Consider the following 22,073-nt stretch of genomic DNA (forward strand, 5'->3'; position numbering starts at 1 on the left):
GGGACTGCCAGACTGCCAACAGACCTGCTAGGCGACAGAAGCGGTAGCAGCCTGGTGACGGCAGAATCAACAATGGCAGGGAAAGGGCAGAAGCAGCGGCAGCAGCCTGGCAGCAGTGGCACAATAATCAGCAGCCTGTGAAGCCTCGCCACAGGAGTGGGCAGTGGCAGAAGTGGCAGCCACCTGCAAAGCCTTGTCGTGGTGGCAATTGTGCCGCCGCCATAAGGCCTTGCAGGTTGTTGCTGCTACTGCCGACACACACCGCAGTCATGGTAAGCTGTTTCTGCCACTGCTGCTTCTCCACCCCCATCCCAGGTTCCTGATCTGGATTGGTCCACCATGCTGGCTCTTGGTGGAAGAAAACTTTTGTGAGCCTTGCACTCAAGGGCAAACCATGTGATTGAAAGGTGTTAGGTACTATGGCTCTGACTGTGACAGAGTAAACACAATAGGGAATGAGTGAGCCCCAGCCAAAGGAGCCTTCGGACCAAGATTTTGTTGACATCTATTAGTTAAGAAACCCAAGCAGGTAGACCGTCCTAGAGACACATTGGGGTCTGAGAAGGCTAGGCATCCCTTGTCTCTTAGTGGGTGCATTTGTATTTTCAAACCTTTAATATTTAGGATCACTACAGCATGCAAAGCTGGTGGTTAAGTTTCTAAGATTGGGGCCATGCCCCATGAATCAGCAGGCAAGATCAGGAGTAATTTTATTAAAGCAGGGATGAAACTAGGCTCATTTTCACCCTGGTCAAAGACCCAGGTTCGCCGCACTCCCCTGGTGTATTTGCATACACACAGGCTGGTGCCCCTTTGGAGGCTTCACCCGGTGCAAAAAACCTGGCTCCCCCCCCCCCCCGCAAGCTACGGCTCTTATTAGAAGCTGTTTATTTGGAAGTGGAATGACAAACAGGCAAGATGAAAGAAGTACCGTAATCGCAAAGTCAGAGGTGTACCTAGGGGTTGGCAAAACCAGCCCCAACCAGAGATGCAGGCACGGGGGGGGGGCACAAAAACCACCTGTCAGGTATTGGAGTCCTCTCATGACATCTGGAGTGCCCCCACTTGCTCAGAAACCCAGTCACTGCTTTGCCCACAGAAGGAGTCTCCAGCAGGAAAAGCTGCTCCTACTGCAGGAGGAACGGAAAGTGGCCATTGGAGTGGCTTGCAGGCAGAAAGCCGCATCCAGCCCTGAAGAGGCATGTTCCTCCTGTCCACGCAACCTTGCCTGCTTCTTAGATTTTTCCCCCGGGGGGGTCTGTGTCCCACCAATATAGCTCCTTGCTGAGGGTGCAAGGGACTCTAAGTACACCTCTGCACAAAGTATTAGAGCTGACTTAAACTGCCGTAAGCTAAAGGTGTTATGCAATTTCAAGAAGGAAAGGACACTCCGTCTTGTTCCAGGAATGGAACAATTGTTATGGGCCCGCGGCCAGGCAGTAACCCAACCCCTTCTCACCTACGCACCTGTAGCTCGGTTGCGTTGGATGTGGGTCAAGCTGACGGGAAGACAGAAAGTCCCCTTTGAAAGGGAGCAAACACAAAGTGGCATTCAGCAGTGACCTCCCGTAATTGTGCAATTTTGGGCTAATCTTGGCTAAACTCCCAAAGGTTGTTTTGGAGATTGTATCTCCAGGCAAAGCTTTGTTAAGCATACAAAAGTCAGTTTCATAAGTTGTCTCCAGCCACTGTATTCTTGCAACCCAAAGTTGTATTTAAGCAATAAAATGAAGCAAGACATAACTGCCCTGTGGCATAAGGGGCATTCATGAGACTTAATTCAACAGGGGATATATTTGAGGGTCTCAGTAAGTGACAGGAGCGAGCCAGCAGGAAACTACATTGAGCAAATTGGAGTTAACTCTTTACTAGAAAAAACGAAAGAAAGAAAAGCATTTGCACAGGATGTCAGGCCAGCTGAGCAGAGCAACTCTTCTCTGGCAGGTCTCGTCCCCATGAAGCAGTTGCGGAGACTGAAGGTCCCCAACTCCCCACAGCTGCCTAAGTCCTCTTCTCTCCAGGGTTTTCCCCAAGCAATCTGACACTGTGCCTGCATGAAGCCAACTTCTCCTCTGCTCTCTTCATGCCTCTTCTGGTTCTGGGAGACCATGGGGGAGGGGAGCTTGTTGCAGCAGGAGAGGGAGACACCTGTGTATCTTCAACAGCCAGATTCATCTCTGCCTCTTGGCCTCCCTCCTCTCCCATTTGAGCTTTTGCCTCTGATTCTGAACTTCTCTTTGCAACAATCTCTCCACCTCCTCCCTCACTAATCCCTGTTACCTCTTCAGCCTCAGACAGCTTCTCCCAGTCTTCACCCTCTGACCACTCATCGTTTTCCCACCACCAGTCCCCTGGCTCTGAGCCTTCTTTCCTTGAGGGTTTCCCATCTGGTTCCTCCAGCCAGTATGTAACAGCAAGTGTCTATTCTCTGGTCAGAAGGGAACACTTTAAGGTGCGGAAACCCTCCGCATTCAGTTGTGTGAGCTCTAAATTTGCCATCTGGAGTGGTACACCCTGGCTTGACATAGTCAGAACTAGGAAAAAATGTATCAAATTCAGATGCAAAATTGAAGCCATGTCCAGATATTGTGAATTGAAGCCATGTCCAGATATTGTGAAGTTCCAGATCCAGCCAGATAAGTACTGTATTTTGTATTAAACGCTGACTCAGTATGAGGCAGTTTCCTATGTTCCTGTGAATGGGGAGGGAGGAGGAAAAAATAATCTCAGGCAGCAGTATTTTAAATTATAGTTCTTATAATGACCAGGTGGGGTGGAAACAATTCAGGAAGTCTGCTGGAACAGCTGCTGTTAGGCAACAGCTGACAGAGAGCTAAAGCCAGCTGATCTCTCAACGGAAGTGACACAGCTCCTCTCTGTGCTTACCTACCTAGACCTTAAAAAAGTTGGACATGATTTGCTTTCTATTCAGGTGCCAGGATGTTCCTGTTTTTGAGTTATCCCTGGACTGGTTCAAGTGACAGCACTCTCTGGTTCTGAGGTGACCGGTGTAGAAGACAGCTCTTGGGTAGATGTCGATATGACTTGCCTCTCTGCAGCGTAAGGTCTTCTGCATGCTGTAGTGAATCAGGTGGTGGTGGATCTTCCATCTGAATGCTGGCATTGTTGCAGCTTAGCTGGATGGGGCAGGATGGCGGTGGGGTTGGGAGTGTGGGTGGGCACGTGGGCTTTGTTGGCACATCTGCAGAGCTCCAAACGTGCTCCACCCAAATAAGCATTAGGCAATGCTGGTGTTGGGAGGGTGGCTGCACCCACACTTAGCCAAGTTTCATCTCTTGAATTCTCCCTTAGGAGAAAGTTCTTGTTATGGAATGTGGGCCATGCAGAAAGGCTAAACTCTTCTGTGACTCTTTAGGAGTGCTGGTGGTCAGATGCAAGAGAGGACATGCATCTTGGTGTTCTAGTGGAGAAGTGGGAATTGTTAGAGGTGCAGGACCCATGTCCTCTTTTGCATCTGATGAAGTGAAGGCGGCTTTAGTTCTCTGCTGTTTGTGGCAGCTGTTTGATGGCTGAGGCTGTTTCCACAACACAGGAATGCCAAAGTTTAAGGACTTGATAAAATGGAGGGATGGAATAGCCATCTTCACCCCTCCCCACCTTAAAAAATGACAGTCCAGGAAAAAATGTAATGGAGAAGCAAGGAGAATCTTAAAGGATCTTGGTGCATAACAACACCCTTAAGAGTATGGCACCTTGCACTTTAATTTTCCTGATAGTCCTTTGGAATAAGTCCCCTCTACTCAGGTCTCATCATGAGAACCAATATTAGGTCAACAGTGTCCAAGCTACCAACCTTCTGAGAAGCCTTACCACAGTGAGATGCATCTAGAGCAGCAGTTCTCAACCTGTGGGTCCCCAGATGTTGTTGGACTAAAACTCCCATCATCCCTGAGCTCTGGCCTTGGAAGCTATGGGTGATGGGAGTTGTAGTTCAACAACATCTGGGGTCTCACAGGTTGAGAAAGGCTGATCTTGAGGGACCCTTTGCATTGCAGAAAGTGTGAGGTGCAGTCCAGAATCATACTGTTCTCATGGGCCTCATTGTTTACTTGCATGAATTTTACTCTGCAGCACGGCCAGCACCCTCTTCTGCTTCTTTGCATGGCAAGGGGGACTTGATAGGAGCAAGAGATCTTTCAAATACCTTGTCCAGAATTGTGAACTTTTGCTTGGAGGATCCCCTAATAATAATCTTCCAAAGAACATAACCATTAGGTTTTTAATTTTTAAAAATATTTACTTCACTTTATCAATAATAAAAAACTCATCTTGTGTGGCTAACAGCATGATTTGAAAGATGACAAAGCATTCCTTAAAATACAGAATAGATAACTGAGTTCTTGCACTTCTCTTTGAGCCAATGTGTCACCATGTTAGGAGATCAACTCCCATTTTAGGGAAATCTCCTTGCTTCCTAGAGTCTGGGCGCTATTACCCTCCTATTCTGTTGTTCTTCCTTGCGTATCAAGAGAAATTCTCTCCCTTGCTTTCATAGAGGGGGGGAAAAACACTTTTCCAGACAGGGCAAATGGTTTGATTAATAGCATCATGAATTATTTTCCTTCCATCCTGCTACGTTTGAGAAATCCATTAAAATGTTAAATCTCCTTTGTCTTAATAGGAGGGGGCAGGTGTGGGCAGCCTTGCTTCCTGAGCTGTGAGGTCACTGAGGCCCAATTCAGATTACTATTACAGCCTAGCAGCGGCTGCTGAAAAAGCCTACTTGCATGCTCAGAGCACCGTGTCACAGCAAGCGGCAACCATGCAGATCTCCCAGATTGTACAGTGACTTCCAATGCTGGTAGCACTTAGATTAGTGTGTTTGTGTAAGCCCCAGGCAGAAGTGTCACTGGCATATGCTTTCATTGCAAAATGGAGCCTTGACTATGCAGAAACAGTTTGTGGGAAACAGTAGCCGCAGAACAATGGTAATGTAGCAAGGGTGGGGGACCCACTCTTCCAGAAGCCAGTGGCCAATGGTTGATGGGAATGTTGGTCCATCCGCATGGAAGGCTATAATATAGGATTCCACTGACTGGTCCTGGACTCGGGTGGCAAAAGTTGCTTGCATGCTTTGGCTTAGTATACATTCTACTAAGAATAGGGCTTGACCAGGTGTCCCTTTCTGGTCCCTAGGGAGACCAACCTGCCTGCTTTATTTGCAGATACTTTTTTTTTATTCCTTTGTTGTCACACTGCGTGCAACAAAATGTGTTTGTCCTGTTCTGGGACTGGCAGGTGCTGGCTTAGCCTGCTTCTCCCTGATTTAATGAGGAGAGAGTGAAAGATTCCCAAACACCTTGAAGCTGGTAATTGAGCTTTTGCACCCTCTTCTCTCATCCAAACAACTTCACAGAGCAGGACAAAAAATATGTGTATGTTTATGAAAACCCATCAAAACAGAACCCTGCCAGAATTCTTTTTTTTTTTTAATGCCTGTTAGCAAACATGGTCACCTAACCAACTCTCTCTATTCCCCCTTTTAGATGTGATTTTGCTGCTGAAAGGGAGTGGGAGATGTGAAAAAGTGAGAGAAATGTGGTGGTGATGGAAGGGCAGGGAGAGAAGGTGGGAGGAAAGCAGGGACAACGAGCTGGAAGAACCCACATTTTAAAACAGTGTTAAGAAGGCAGAACTATGGTGGCAGGTTTGGCTGAGTGTCCATTGGGAGAATGTTTTGGGAGGTGTTTTCAGCGGCGGTGGAATGTCGGGAGTTGTAGTCCAACAAGATCTGGAGGGGGGGGCAGGCTCCCCAGTCCTGTAACTCAACTGTACTCTCTTATTTTCTCTGCAGCTTCCATCTGGGCAGGAAGAGGGCTCCAATAATGCAAGTGCTCAGCCAACCGCCCAGCCGCTAAAGGGCCAGAGCTTTGTGCAGAACCACTTCCAGGCACAATACAGGTAAAAAGGGAGCAAGTGCTACTCATTGCATTCCGGCATTTTGTTACTTTCAAAAATGGCCAAGAATTGTGTGCAAATATATGTTTCAGAGCACCTCCAAGGCAGAACATGTGGGAGATGCTGCAGGCAGGCCAAAGTCCTGGAGGACCTGAGTTTAAGCTAAGGAGCATAATAGCTGACTAGCAGAAAGTGCAGGGTGAGCGAGAAACAGTGATTTAGCTTGGACATACCAGATCTGGCTTGCCTCCTTCTCAGCTGCTTGCAACAGCAACTGTGACAGTGTAGCACTCACAAATACAGTGGTACCTTGGGTTAAGAACTTAATTCGTTCTGGAGGTCCGTTCTTAACCTGAAACTGTTCTTAACCTGAGGTACCACTTTAGCTAATGGGGCCTCCTGTTGCTGCCGCGCCGCCACCGCATGATTTCTGTTTCATCCTGAAGCAAAGTTCTTAACCTGAAGCACTATTTCTGGGTTAGCGGAGTGTGTAACCTGAAGCATATGTAACCTGAAGCGTATGTAACCCGAGGTACCATTGTACTGCATCAGTGGGTTAGTTTTGGAGATAATCAGGTGACTTGATTCTGAACTCCCTGCACCACTGTGGTATTACTCTCTTCCTTTGTCCATCTGAGCTGCACAAAAAACTGTAGGGACATGATTGGACTGCAAGCACACCCTTGCACCCGTGCAACTGCATGCACCCCTGCTGCAGGTCGTGACTTCAACAGCAAGTACCCTCTTTCAGAAGAAGTGTCCCCCTTTCCTTACACCACCCCTGTGCAGACGGAGAGGCTAGTGAAGTGTGGAATGGAGCAGAACGTGGCACGGCTCTGTCCCCCTTTGCGTGGCCAGGGGTGACTTGCCTTAGCACAATCTTGCAAGCCTAGCAGCTCCTGACTCTTTCAGCCACCCTGAGCTGGATGCAGGCCGAGGGAAGCATCGCAGCCGTGCTTTCCTTAGAATGCATGCACATGCACAAGGCTCCTGCTGCTGACACTGCTGTTTTGTGTCTCTGGCGGTGGGATGAAAGAGCTGGGAGCGGAGTGAAGTTTGAAGCTCCCGGTGTGAGGCTGCTCTCAAAGATAAGGCATTAATGACTAGCGCTTGCCAGAGCTTTCCATTGTAAGTCTCTCTCCCCCCACCCCACTGTGCAATGAATAGGGTGAGCCCTTGCTCTAGGCCACAGCAGGAGCAGGGACACAGCAGCCAAGCAAGCAGACGAGGCTCCCACATTTGTCTTCCAATCATCAGAATTTAGTGGAAGCCAGTGCTGGACTTGCCTCCACCTTTCCCAACATCTCAAGGGCATTGGCATCTCTTTCCCAAAGAAGGGTTGTGCGAACGGAAGGAGAACATGTGGATGTGTTAGCTGAGCATGCTGCCATCCAGACTTATCACTTGTGTTCTGATTCTTTTGTTGAAGTAACAGGTGTCACTCAATTCCAAAACGTAGCACATCTGTAGGGGTTTCTTCCCATTTCACTTGCTCAGTCCCTTCCTCTGGGTTCTGCGCAGCAGCTGTCCTGTGGGCAACTTCCACACCAGTGCTTCCCCCTACAACCAGCCAGCCAAAAGGGCATTGTAGTAGTTGGGATGGGGAGGGGGGCACACACTCGGCTTCTTATATGGGTGGCTAAAAGGAGCCAGGATTTGCGATCAAGTTTTTTTCCCCTTCTGACCTGTGAATAAAATCTGAGCTTTTCCTTTGAGGAATGCAGTGCCCCATCCTTTCCCCCATGTGGTCTTTCCATCTTCTTCTTGAGAAGGGATGGCAAGGAACCTGAAGGCACAGGGCTTCTGGATCACTTCTAGAGGATTAGAGGTCTTTGGCACGTGTGCACTTGTTAATCTTTAAGGCGTCACATCACCCATTGTTGTTGCTGCTGCTGTTTCTATTCTGAACGGCAGCTTACCGAAAACAAAACTCCAAGCCCTGAAATCTGGAATTCCAGCCAACTCCGTCTTACACTGTGAACTTGACTTGCTTCAAAAACTTGGGCTCAAATTGAATTAGCTATATTATTCCCACTGCTGTGGCCCAGATGCCCAGTCAGGCCAACAGAGGTCCTGCAAGCAAGGTACGTATCTGTGAATTTACAAAATATCCAGGAGCAGGTTCTGAATTTCTGAGTGTTTATTAAGAAATTTGGAGACACTGTTGCAACAGACATTTCAGTCACACTCATGCTTTATCGTGTGGCTGCTGAACATGCATAGGTTTGGAGATAACAAATTCTGCCCCTGATCTACATGCGTTCATTCAAGGAGAGCCCTGTCTATATTGCTTCTTCTGATCTGTGCACATTCTGCAGCCATGGAGCCTTGAACAGGTATATTGTGGCAGGCTCCAAATGTGATAATTGCTAAATCTGAATTCGACTTTGCCCTGTTACAAACTTCAGGTGGAATTAAGCATTGTGCTAATATGATCATTCCATCAGTGTGAGCATTTCTGCTTGTCCAATGGAATGATTACACACACACACACACACACACACACCTGTGTTGCTCGAACCCCCCCGAGTGGATTTTGGGTGGAGAGGAGGAATCAACATTGTGCTAGTGGGTGTCTTTGCACTGGTTTCTGCCCCTATGTTTTTCTGGGTAGTATTCAGAAAAGCCAAAGTGCACATAAAAGTGTTGAATAAGTCAAGACAGAACAGAGATAGGAAGAATTGTTTTGTTGCTTTGCCCCTAAGCTGCTGAGTAGGTTTTCCATAAGAGGAACTGAGCTAAGGATGCCAGCAAAGCTGTGATGCGGGGCTTCTTTATTCAGCAGAATACAATACCAAATACCAAAGGTTCATCTACTCTAGTAACCCACTTCTCACAATGATGAACGAGATGCCTCTGGGATGCGCACCAGTTGGACATTGTTCTTACCTGCTTCTGGTCCCTAGTAATTGGCATTCAGTGATACCCTGTCTCTGAATGCAGATGTTCCACAAAACTATTATTGCTCCTATCCACTGATAATTATTGAATTCATTCATGAATTTATTTAATTTTTGAAAGTCATCTACAAGATGAATAGAGACCTAGTGCCCTCTTGATGTTGTTGGACTCCAACTCACATCAACCCCAGCCTGCCTGTCCAGTGGTCAGGGATGATGGAAGCTGTAGTCTAACAACATTTGGAGGTCTACAGTTTCCCCATCCCTGATCTAGCCTGTTGTACTCACCAGTTTCATGGCCACACATTCTTTAATTATTTTTGCATCATGTGAAGAAGCATGTGTTTCCTGGTTATCTTTTATGCTTTTCTGTGTTTGCTTGTTAAGCCTGTTTGTTCTGCCGCACATAGATTTCTATGTGTTTGGATATTTTCTTGCCAACAAAACCCCATTGTTTCCTGGAGAATTGGACATACACATCCAGCCTGTATTTGGAGAGACTCCAGTCTTTACCAATGAGGTAGGAAGAGAAACAGCTATGATGCTGTTATCTAGTACCTGTGATAGGATCAACAGCTGCTATCACAGCGTGACCAAAACTGGAGCAGCTGCTGTTAGCTAGCACCACAGATCTTCAGGCCAGTATTTTCCTTTGAGTATTGTGCAGTGCTGCCAGAGCTTGTGTGAAAATATGGAAACATATCCTGGCTTGGCTCCAGTTTTATGAGTTTTGAAGTGCATCAGCTGGGCTTTTTGGTCCATAGAATAAGGCTTGGTCATCCCTATTCCCGAACCACATCTGTATTGCTTTGTTATATTTGGAGAACAGAAGAAGTGCCTTAAAACAACCAGCAAGCAGAAAGTGGGTTTTGGAAAGGTTAAGAACCCTTTGAGATGAGTTGTGCTTAGAAAATCAGATGCTGGCAAAATCTTCATGGAATTAGATTGATGACACCTGGACTTGTCCTCTGTGCGGCACGCAACCTGGTGGAGCAAGTGACACTTGTGGAGCCCGAATGAAGCTGACAGCTGTTAACCAAAAAGGCTGCTGCATTAAGGGGCCGGAGCGTGTCAAACAGGCTTTAGTAGAGTAAAGTGGCTTAGAGATTGCAAAGTTAAATTTATTCCAGTGCATGTGGACCTCTACAGCTTGTGCTTAGAGGACCTTATGTAGGGAGAGAACTAAATGAAGCAAGTTTTCTCAGTGGTGCATTCTGGAGGGTGGCCTCAGTTGAACTCCATGCCATATGCCAAAAAAACCTTGGAAGTTTACGTCGACTGCAATGGGTGCCACTTCAGGGGCAAAAGCAATCATTATGGGAGATCCCCCCCTGCCAATAGAACTGGAGCAAAGTCAGATGCTCCATCTGTCTGAGTGGCCCATCCATTATTGCTGGTTCTACCTGTCACTTAGTCGGCAAACCGCCCATCACCAGATCTGCAGAATGCCTTGTGTTAGTTGGGGCCACAGTTTGCGCTGTCCAAGGTGGTTTCCGTTGCATTTTAAAATCTGGGCAAGTGTCATCTGGCAGAGGATAAAGTGTGTCACATTTGAACACGTGACTTGTGTTAAAACTCTCGTTCAGTGGTGGACGACCCAAGAGTGATCTTCCTCATAAAGATATCTCAGGGGGAAGGAAATGAAGGCTACATCTGTTGTGTGTTGCCTGCTCAAGACATCCAGCTCTGTGTACAGTGTTGGGGTGAGTGGAAGAGCTCATCTCATCACACACTGAACAGTGCTTGGGTGTGTGAGTGATTGTGTGGCCCACTGTAATGTGTGCTCTGTATTTTTGCCTAGTTGGCGAGTGACTTGTATTTATTTAAATATTATAATCTGCGCCTTCGTAAAATATATCACGCAAAAATATAAAATCCGTAGAAGTATGCGTGAAACATAATCCAAAGCATGAATAGATATTGGTTGGTTAAAAAGAGAAATGCAGATTGTGAAGGACTGTCTAAATAATACTGTTTTCACGTTTCAGGAATGGTTCTTGCCAAACCTCTACTGCTAAGGAGCTCCACAGAGTAGACATCTGTATTCCCCCACAGATCCTGGCAATGCACAAACCTTCCCTCCCTTCCCTCATAATGACAGATATTTTGCTAATAAACAGATAAGAACTAGTTCACTTGTCACACCCTCAGCCCAACAGAGGTGTTCCCAGGGCCGTTGACACCCTGCTACAGTGGGGCCTTGCAGCTATTGCTTCCTATGAGGTGGGGAATTTGCATTAACCCCATTCCCCATTCTGGAGGAGCAGAGGTGGGAGATAGGAGAGACCAGCCCCCCAATCCCCCATGTTCATTCCCAAGTCTCAGACTTGCACTGCTTTGCTCCACCGTGTGACATTGCAGCCATCTCCATGGCAACCCGTTGTAGTGTTTGAAAGGGTGGCTGGCGTGGTGGTAGCTAGGCAAACGCCACCGCAGGGGCACACGCTAGGCTCCAGGAAGCCACTTTTTCAGCAACTTACTTTCCCCGGCTGATATCCATGCAAGCAAGCATTTCCACCTGGAAATGTGCTCAGAGAAAAAGGCACCCTCACCCCACCCTGCGTTGCTTTGCATGCCACACGCCACTTCCCAGCTTGCATCCTGCGAACAAAAACAGCCTTTCTGGCAGGAAATTGAAATGGCCCCGTGTGACAGAACTGGCCCCTTCCTGAGCTCTGGAGAAGTCTCATTTTGGCGGGCTTTATTTCCTAGCGTGAGCCATCACAAAAACTAATAGAAGTGCAGGGCAGTTGCTCTATGTGGGGTTCTGCCTGTGCTGTGTGTATGGTTTTGTGTGTGCTCTGCAAGGAGCATTAAATTCAGTAGCCTGAGATTTGCGGAGGTTGTGGGGGGGGGGGAGGTTTCTAGCCCTTATGGCAATGAAGGTGAGTTTAATTATTTTTGTGGGCAATGGTTGGTGTAATCTCAGAAGCCAGGGAGACAGGTTGGTGTGCGAGGGAAGGACAGGCAGCTAGGAAGCAACAGGGTGTCATTACTCTTTATATCTTCATGCCCTTCCATGTGCCTAGTGGAGCTGAACAATTATTGCGGAAGAGAAATGAACAAACACACACATTTTATCGGTTTCCAAAATTGAAAGAAGTTTAGGTTTTCATTAAAAATAAAAAGGTGCACCCTGGACTCCTTAAATAGTCAACACAATTGCACCCTCGGTTAGCAGAGGCTCTGTTGTTTTGCTCCGGACCACATCATAAAAAATTGCTGCAAATCTGTTCTCTGATAGCGCCTACATGTGGTGGTTGCAATTTCCATGGTATCTGAGGCAGTTCAAAGATTCCATCCACCTTCTGCAGTGAATCACAAGAAGAGCTTTAGATCTCTCCTCGCTGAGCCAGCCTCCTCCACCCCCAGCCTAATCCCATGTGTCCCCCCAAGGCCCCCTTTCCCATCGTGCTGGTTGGCAGAGAGAGACACGCCAGGCATGCCAAGCGGCTCTCCACTCCCCAATTAATCCCTTTCCCATTAATGCTTATTAAAAAGGGCTGCTTTCATTTTCAGCCTGCCAACTTCAGATCTGTGCGTCAAAGCCTGTCTATATGCAACGGTGCAGTGCTGCTCCGCTCTGAGCTGGCTGGTGAAGGAATGGGAAAAGTAGGGCTCGGAGTTTGGCTTGACTTTAATTTAGGACGCTAGTGTGTGCGTTTGAGCGGGGGGGGGGGGGCGCGAGAGCGAGAGCTCGGGAGGTGAACTGGCTATTTCCATTAAATATATATAATATCCCTGTGGAGCTTGGATAGAGTACTTTTTCAAAACTTGGTACCTGAGCGGGAATGGCAGCAGGTGGGAGATTGAGTTTGCCAGTGTTTCTTGCTCATGCATGGTCTTTGGGTGGGGGGTGGGGGGAGCCGCCACAGCGCCATTGATAGCCATTCTTGTATTCTGGCACTGTGATCAGGGAAGGTAAAGAGAGCCCCGCTGGATCACTCCAAAGTTCCTCCTAGCACAGAATCCTCTTTCCCACAGTGTTCAGCCAGATGCTTCTGCGCAGCCCAGATACAAAGGGAACAACCCTCTTCTGTTCTTTGACCTCCCCCCCCCACCCCGCCGCCCGCCCAGCAACTGCCTCTGAGCTTGGGGTTGAGCTATTACGGTCAATAGTCACTGACAGACCGATTCCCCCTCTGTGAATTTGTCTAATCCTCTTTTGAAGACATCTAAGGTAGCGCCCGTCCCCACATCTTTCTGGTGGCAAATTCTATTAGCTGTGTGAAAACAGTACTTTCTTTCGTCCACCCTGAATCTACCCCTTCATCAGAATCGTTGTGTGATCACAAGTTCTAATATTATGGCAGAAGGAGGAGGGGAAGATGGATCTCTCTCCCTCTCTGTTTCTCTTTCCGTGCATAATTTTGTAAACCTCAGTGCCATTCCCCCCTTCAGGCATTTTCTAAACGAATCCCTCCCCCAGTGCTTCAGCCTTTCTTGCGTGGGAAATGTGCTCCGGCTCCCCGATATTGAGGCCTTTCCTTAAATGTGTGTGTGTGAGAGAACTTGGGAGTCCTACTGCAATCGGAGACATCCATTCCCCCCTTTGATCTTATCCGCTAGGACTCTTCTTACAGTTAAGCTATGGAATTTGCTATCACACGGTGTAATGATGGCTGCTGCCTTTGACAGCATTAAAAGGGGATTAAGCACATTCATTGGGATAAGGCTATCTTGATGGTTATGTGTTAACTCCAGGATCAGAGACACCATGCCTCTGACATGCTGGGAATCACAAGTGAGGAAAGTGCTATTGCACACAGGTTCTGCTTGTAAGCTTCACATACGAATCTGGTACGCCACTGTTGAGAACATTAGTGGACCAGATGGGCCTTTGGCCTGATTCAGCGGGGCTTTCCTTATAGAATCATAGAATTGTAGAGTCGGCAGGGACCACAAGGCCCATCTAGTCCAACCCCTTGCAATGAGGGATCCTCCCCCCCCCCACACAGCGTGGGCTCGAACCCATGCCCTGAAATTAAGATGCCCTACTGACTGAGCTCCAATACTTTGGCCACCTCATGAGAAGAGAAGACTCCCTGGAAAAGACCCTGATGTTGGGAAAGATGGAGGGCACAAGAAGAAGGGGACGACAGAGAACGAGATGGTTGGATAGTGTCTTCGAAGCTACAAACATGAGTCTGACCAAACTGCGGGAGGCAGTGGAAGACAGAAGTGCCTGGCGTGCTCTGGTCCATGGGGTCACGAAGAGTCGGACACGACTAAATGACTAAACAACAACAACAACAACTGACTGAGCTGTGTTCCTCATTAATTAAATGATGATGATGGTGGTGATGATGGTGGTGGTGATGATGATCTAGGAGGCCAAATAGTGCTCCAGACATCAAATTCAGGAGTGAGGGGAGGTGGTTTGCTTCTCCTGTTGGTTTCACCTTGGCAAAGTCAGACTGCTAGTGCATGCAGTGTGGTTGTGTGAAAGTGAGTGGGAGCAAAAGAATGCAGATAAAAATAGGACTCGGTGTCTTTTAAAATAATATTTCAAGGGTAGCTGCAAAGAAGGAGATAGGGCAAGCTTTAAGTACTGAGCAAAGCGGCTCCTGCTACACAATACCTGACTCCCCACCCCTCCATAACAAATGCCAGCTTCCTAGAGGGCAGATTTAAATGTAAATGATGGCGGTAGTGGGGGGGGGGGTTAGACTGTCTCCCAGTGCTGTGCCCTTGATCCAAATCTTTCCTTCTCCCCTGCAACACCTTATAACAAAGAAAAATCCATTGGCCAATCTGATCTCCTGTCACATTTAGTTTGGCCATTAGTCTCGAGATGTTGGCTGCAGTTTCTCAATGGGGGGAGGCCAAGCATTCAAACACCTTCTCCGTTTTTGTTCCTTCACAGGTACAAGAGCTGAGCCGTGTACATGTATCTGCTAGAACTCTGTTTAGTGCAATGGATTGGTCTAACTGAATGTGGCTACCATGCCAAATCCTATGTTGTGTATGTGGGGAGGGGGGTAATGCACGTTGCCTCCATGCCTGTAAATGCATGTCCAAAGGGGTTGTTTTGGGTCATTTCTGGTACACACTTAGCAAAACTGTGCTACAGAAAAGCAGATGCAGTAGTGCTTTTGGATGGCATGATATGATGAAGGGTGTTACCTGCGTCCTTCTGAAAGCGCACCTGTATATTTAAGCCTGACTGCACCACTGATGAAAAAGGGACTTACCTGAAGTATCCACGTAGGTGAAGATAACTTTCTATTATTAGGGAGTTGCTGATTGTTTTCTTTTCTAGAATGGATTCAGCCCTGCATGTTGAGTCTAACCCTCACTTCTTCCTTTTGGGGAATCTTTTATTTTTATGTCACATACTGGAGCCTGAACTCCCAGGTAATCTTGTTAGGTGCAATCCCATTAACTGGCTAGGACTTGCACCACTGAGCCAATCTCATTAAAAGCTGGTCTCACTTCTGATGATCGGCTCTGTTCACTGCTGAGGAAATAAGTCCGCTTCTGGTGGAATGGGCTAGCCCTGCTAGGTGGAAAACCCACTCTTTACTGCTGAATTGGAGCAAGCAGCCCGAATTGCCGTTTGTTCTGATTCAGCATTAAAGAGCAGTTTTCTTGGGGAAAGCAGTGGGGCAAAAAATAACCACTCTGACTTGGAGCTTTAAAGGGTGGACCTGTGTCTAGAAAGAGCAAGGATGAGCCCTGCTTGCAGTATTGGTCTTTTATCTGTTCTTTGAAACCAAGGGTATGTATTGATATGCATCAAGGGGATTTCTTCAGTCAGCCACAAATCATCTTGGTGAAGCACAGAATGTCTCCATCACAGAAACGGATCTGGTGCTATGAGGCTACAAACAAGCGTCAGGAAGTGACACTATGCTGGATGAACAAAATGTGATTTGGTTATTACAGTGAACTCAGTGTTGGATGTGAGTTGAGGGGTCATCTTTGTTTGTCAGCATGTGTGTAAAACATGCTCCCACTCCAGGGCAACTATGGCAGAGAAAAGTTTCATTCAGCGATAAGAGCTTTGAAATATTTTGTAGTATCTAGCCTGTAGATAAAAGAATCGCTGGTTGTGGCATGGAACTGGTCACAGTGACATAGAGGATGAGCATGAGTGTAGTAACCAAAAGTGTTGTTGCCTGGGGGACAGGGAAGAGTGTATTCATTTATGGCAAGTCAATTTACAGGGATACAAATTTAGAACTATTAACTGTCTGACCTTAAGCTCCTCAAAGTGACTTCAGTATCCTGCTGCTTTTGATAATACTCATAGACTGGGTGCAGATCTTCCTTGTGGTCATTCTTCTGTGGGGAGTCTGCTGACTCAACCCTCTTTTTGTAGAACAAGGGGCCCCTTGAACAGCCCTTTGGCTGGAGCAATGCGACTGTACCTGTGAGATTAAAATGGTAAATCTAAACAAATTTACTGGGAAGCAAGTCTCATGGACCTCAGCAGTGTTTATTTCCAAGTTGTTAATGGGTAAATTTCACAAGGGATGACCTCCTAGGACCTTAGTTATTCTGCATTCCACAAGTTCTCCTTTTAAGCCTTGAGGCCAGATATGAGCTTCAGACTTCTAGAATACAAAATGTGAGGTCAGCCCTACATTTTCACTGGTGTAGTTATCCCTTGACATGGGATCTGACAATGTTTTTCTCCCTCCCTTTCTAGGTCCTCCTTGACTTGCCCTCACTGCCTAAAGCAGAGCAACACCTTTGATCCCTTCCTGTGCATCTCATTGCCCATCCCTTTGCGCCAGACCAGGTATGCGAGCCAAGTACCCACACTTTCTCTCCCAGATCCTAGCTAGGGAAATCAGTCTAGTCAGGTCTGTGTCTCTTCTGCATGCATTGACCCGTAACTCCCTTGCACCCCACTTCTGCATGAATTTATGATTTCAAAGAAAAGCTGCATGAAAATTAACATTTTAATATTCTTTTTAAAATGTATTTTGAAATTTATTTTCTTTCAAAAAGTGCATGCATTTTGATATGTTCTTGATCTGCAAACTCCCTTTGAGTTCAGTGGGGTTTACTCCCATGGAAGTGAGTCCAGGACTGCAGCCTGAGTTCCGATTCATACATTAGTCTGGGAGAGGGAGGATTATCAGGTCAGCTCCTAGTGAAATTAGCAAAAACCGAATTGCTCAGGCATCCCTGGTCCAGCCTCTCTGAGTAGTGCCTAGTAGTAAAGATCAGTGAAGTGGTCTGCTATTCAGCCCCATTTCAGGTGCAGAAAAGCCTGCATATTCTTAGTCCCCCCCCCCCCAGGAGAAAGCAGACTGTCTTTTTGTCCAACCAAAGCAGGACCTTTCCCCTCTCAGAATCAGTGCATACAGACTCCTTTGCACATCTATTGGGAGTTGGCAAGGCAACTGCAATGGTCACCTACAGAGATAGCCCTATTCACTTGCACTTTTGTTTTTGTTTTTTTTATAAAATATTTATTGAAATTTTACAAAAACATAGGTTTGCAAAATACATTAAAAAAAGAAAAAAGAAAACATAGGAAAAGAAAAAGATAACAAGAGAAAACATACAAAAATACATAAAAAATAAAAATAAAAATACAAAATACAAAAAAAGAATAAATAAAAAAGAGTTAAAAACAAATCCATTTTTTGTATCTTTAAACTCATTAGCTTGTTTCCTTGACCTCCTCACACCTCCCCTTTTTGTATTCCCATTTAAATAATCAAATCAGCAAATCCTTACCCTCTTTCGTTTATCTTAACTCTATATCTTAACATATCATAACTATATTTTCATCCATTATCAATTAATTTTTGCATATTCTCATTAACTTTGTTGCTAATGTCACTTATTTTCAATCCAACATCATTTTTAACATTCATTAATTTTACAGTGTTTCTGCAAGTAGTCTTTAAATTTCTTCCAATCTTCTTCCACCAACTCTTCTCCCAGGTCTCGGATTCTGCCAGCCATTTCCGCTAATTCCATATAGTCCATCACCTTCATCTGCCACTCTTCCAGGGTGGGTAAATCTTGTGTCTTCCAATACTTTGCAATGAGTATTCTTGCTGCTGTTGTTGCATACATAAAGAAAGTTCTATCCTTCTTTGGCACCAATTGGCTGACTATGCCCAGGAGAAAGGCCTCTGGTTTCTTCAGGAAGGTATATTTAAATACCTTTTTCATTTCATTATAGATCATCTCCCAGAAAGCCTTAATCTTTGGGCACGTCCACCAAAGGTGAAAGAATGTACCTTCATTTTCTTTACATTTCCAACATTTGTTATCGGGCAAATGATATATTTTTGCAAGCTTGACTGGTGTCATGTACCACCTGTATATCATTTTCATAATATTCTCTTAAGGCATTACATGCCGTGAATTTCATACCTGTGGTCCACAACTGTTCCCAGTCAGCAAACATTATGTTATGTCCAATATCTTGTGCCCATTTAATCATAGCAGATTTAACCGTTTCATCCTGCGTATTCCATTTTAACAGCAAGTTATACATTTTTGAAAGTATCTTAGTTTTGGGATCTAACAATTCTGTTTCCAATTTTGATTTTTCCACCTGGAAGCCAATTTTTTTGTCCAAATTATAGGCCTCTCTTATTTGATAATAATGAAGCCAGTCTTGCACTTTATCTTTTAATTTCTCAAAACTCTGCAATTTCAATTTATCTCCTTCTTGTTCCAATATTTCCCAATATTTCGGCCATTTGGCCTCCATATTGAGCTTTTTCTGAGCCTTCGCTTCCATTGGTGACAACCACCTTGGGGTTTTATTTTCCAGTAAGTCTTTGTATCTTATCCAGACATTAAACAATGCTTTCCTGACAATATGGTTTTTAAATGCTTTATGTGCTTGTCGTACCACAAATATGCATGCCACCCAAAAACATTGTTAAAACCTTACAAGTCCAAAATGTCCGTGTTCTCAAGAAGCAGCCAGTCTTTCAACCAGCAGAATGCTGCTGATTCATAGTAAAGTTTAAGGTCTGGCAGGGCAAATCCGCCTCTTTCCTTTGCATCAGTTAATATTTTAAGTTTTATTCTGGGCTTCTTGCCCTGCCAGACAAATCTAGAAATATCTCTCTGCCACTTCTTGAAACAGTCCATCTTGTCCAAAATTTGCAATGATTGAAACAGAAATAACATTTTTGGCAATACATTCATCTTTATAGCTGCAATTCGACCCAACAAGGAAAGCTTCAAATTTGACCATATTTCTAAGTCTTTTTTCACTTCTGTCCAACATTTCTCATAATTATCTTTAAATAAATTTGGGAGTTGGCAGGGCAACTGCAACGGTCACCTACAGAGATAGCCCTATTCACTTGCACTTTTGAGTCATTTCTGAAGGTTTTCCCACTCCCACCCAGCAAAACATTGTCTGTCTCTGTACAAGTTGGCTCTGCAAACACACACACACACACACACACACACACACCAGCCAACAGTAACTAGTCCATGCTGTCCATTTATCTGCATGGTTCTACTAAGCATTAAAACCAGGAAAGTTTTTAAAAGTCTTTAAAAATGCTCCCAAGATGTAACCTGTCACCATAACTTGCAAGTCCTGGGGGGAAAAAAAGATATTTTCCTCCATGTACTTGGTAACTTTACAAGGATGTTGCGTTGAGTGGGAGTGAGGAAATGCCCCCCCCCCCCAGTAGGTACATGGGATAGCCATCTTTATTTCTGTATACTTTCCCAGGAAGAGACTTCACTTTATGATGTTAGGGTGCTTACCAGGAGTGTTGGATTGTGTTCATAAATTCTATAGACCCACCCAACCGCTCAATCTTCACTCGCTCTCCGTAGATTAATCCACATTATTCACATTTATCTGTTTTTGATCCACAGATGGGTCTGTTGTTCCTCCGCCCCAGTGGGTAGTTTCACTCCCAAATGCGGAGCTAACTAGACTCCTCTGACATCTCTTTTCTGATGGTGCAGGAGTACATGCAGAGTCTGTCCTGTGCAGACTGCAGATGAGCCAGTAATGACTTTCCCCTCCAGCTAAAAACTTGCAGTCACAGCCAGTCACCAACTTCCAGCAACAGCGCTCCCAGTTCTGCTTGCCATGGCTGATGCTTGCTGCATCTTTTCTTTAATAGCTAGAGGGCTTACCCAGGCCTCTGGTAGGCAGCTCCCATTTGTCGGCTGTTGCTGGAGCAAAGGAAGACAGAGGATTGCATGCAGGGGAGAAGAGACCAGTGTATCTAAAGCAGGCATGGGCAGACCTCAGGCTTGTAGGATCTACTTTGCTGTTAGGCTTTTTTTTAACTTTTGTTTACTAGAACCCTGAGATCTACTTTGGGAAGCCCAAACATTAAAAACTTCACTGTTCAGGGCTGCCTTCAGAACTAACAATAATTTTATTATTTATATGGGTCCCAGGGCTCTGGATGCACCCTGTATCTCACCAGGGTGGGGCAGGACTGCCATTTGGCGGCCATTTTGCTGCACCATTCTAAGTTCCCTTTCCTGGCCCCTTTCCCTCCAGGCCTTTGAACGTCACTCTTGTCTTCCAATCCAAGAGCCAGCGATTTGTGCGTGTGGGCCTGGCTGTGCCTCTCCTCAGCACCGTGGCAAAGCTGAGGGAAATGGTGGCAGAGGAAGGCAAGATTTCACCTGACCAGGTAAGCCAGACTTGTTCCTGCCCCCATGCTCTGGGTGCCCTTGTTCCCTGCGAACTGCATACAGTGGTACCTCTGGTTAAGAACTTAATTCATTCTGGAGGTCCGTTCTTAACCTGAAACTGTTCTTAACCTGAAGCACCACTTTAGCTAATGGGGCCTCCCGCTGCTGCTGATGCCGCTCGATTTCTTTTCTTATCCTGAAGCAAAGTTCTTAACCTGAGGTACTATTTCTGGGTTTGCGGAGTCTGTAACCTGAAGCGACTGTAACCTGAAGCAGCTGTAACCTGAGGTACCACTGTATAAGCCAAGGAGGTTTTCCTTTCTCATATACTGCCTAAGTCCTCAAGCCTTGCAAGCCCTGACCATTTCACTCTGCCGCTGCAGGTGATCCTGGCTGAGCTGGGCCAGTCAGGATTCCGGTGCTCCTTCTCAGACGACGAGGACCTGAACACCATTGCAGAGGGCGACAACGTCTACGCTTTCCAGGCTCCTCTCTCCTTCAGCAGGGCCAACTCTTCCCGCCTCTCAGGTGTGTCCTGTTGTGGCAGCTGGAACGCATTCTGAATGTCCCTCTAAAAATGCCTGTCAAATAAGCTCTGGAGAGGCGGCCAAGTTCTTCTCCATCCTCAGGCCCCTGGGCCCCTGCTATTGTCCAGCTGGCTCCTCTCTTCCCCCTCTCCACATGGAGGTGTCTGGCACTCAGAGCTTCAGGTACTTTTGTATCAAATGGTGAAAAGTTGAAGAAAATAATAATTCCCTCCACTGAGTATTTATCCCCTCTGCCAATTCCATATTGTGTTCGGCCTGAGGGCCAAACCAAATATCAACATCAACAGAGCTGTGTTCTTAAATCCAGATTGCTGCAATAACATACCTGCCAAGTGCCCTGTTTTATGTGGGATGGCCCCATTTGCTTTGAAGGCTCTGCCTTCACCCCAGGGTTCATATGGATTCATATGGCTGGTGGGCAGGTGGGCAAGGGTGAGCGGAGAGCAGGTGGGCAAGGGCAAAGGTGAGTGGAGATTGGGTGGGTGAGGGTGGGTGGTTGTCTTGCTTTGCCCTCCCAGAATGTTGCAGGGTATGCAATAATACAGGAAGCCGTTTGTGGAGGAGCCTAATTTAAGGGGCAAAAAGTGCTGTGTACAGCTAACCCCCACTTTCCTCAGCCTTTTTCCTTTCATCCCCCCAGCTTGCTGCCTTTCTTCCTGCTCGAGTCACTTCCAGTAGTGGGACCCCCCAACTGGAAGACAAGGGGTAAGGGAGAGGGGCTGTGGGGGTGTAAATTGAGAGAAGAGCTTCTCTCACCCACACATCCGTTTTATTCCTCAAACAGGGGCACCCATCTCCTTCACCCACGTTCTTGGCCATGGCAGCAGATCCAGGTTTAAACACACCGATCTGCTGATGCCCATGTCTAGCATGGCCTTGAGAAAGCCAGGCGGCTGTGCGACAATCATGTGTGATGGACAGGATGCTTCTTTTTTCAGTGACCAAGCAAAGATACTGCTGCCAAAAGTAACAGCCTCAGAGCCGAGCAATTTACTCGGCACTTATTAAGAATGTAGTACCTGTGCTGATGTTGTGAAGGTTGGGGTGCTTTGCACAGCGGCATTCAGAAGCCAGCATGAAGGAAAGGAGGAGGAGGAGGAGA

At 46.4% G+C, this 22,073-nt stretch overlaps 1 protein-coding gene across 2 annotated transcripts in view; it reads left to right on the forward strand.

The window, feature by feature from the left end:
• USP43 (ubiquitin specific peptidase 43) overlaps positions 1-22,073 on the forward strand; it is a 93,318-nt gene that overhangs the window by 36,080 nt on the left and 35,165 nt on the right. For both annotated transcript variants that reach the window (XM_083597676.1, XM_083597677.1), the window contains 4 exons: positions 5,816-5,922; positions 16,474-16,566; positions 20,287-20,422; positions 20,807-20,951. In XM_083597676.1, the coding sequence (XP_083453802.1) occupies positions 5,816-5,922; positions 16,474-16,566; positions 20,287-20,422; positions 20,807-20,951 (481 nt within the window). The remainder of the gene's footprint in view (positions 1-5,815; positions 5,923-16,473; positions 16,567-20,286; positions 20,423-20,806; positions 20,952-22,073) is intronic.

The sequence above is a fragment of the Podarcis filfolensis genome, assembly GCF_964270895.1.
Source record: "Podarcis filfolensis genome assembly, chromosome: 2".
In the NCBI taxonomy this organism is placed as follows: Eukaryota; Metazoa; Chordata; class Lepidosauria; order Squamata; family Lacertidae; genus Podarcis; species Podarcis filfolensis.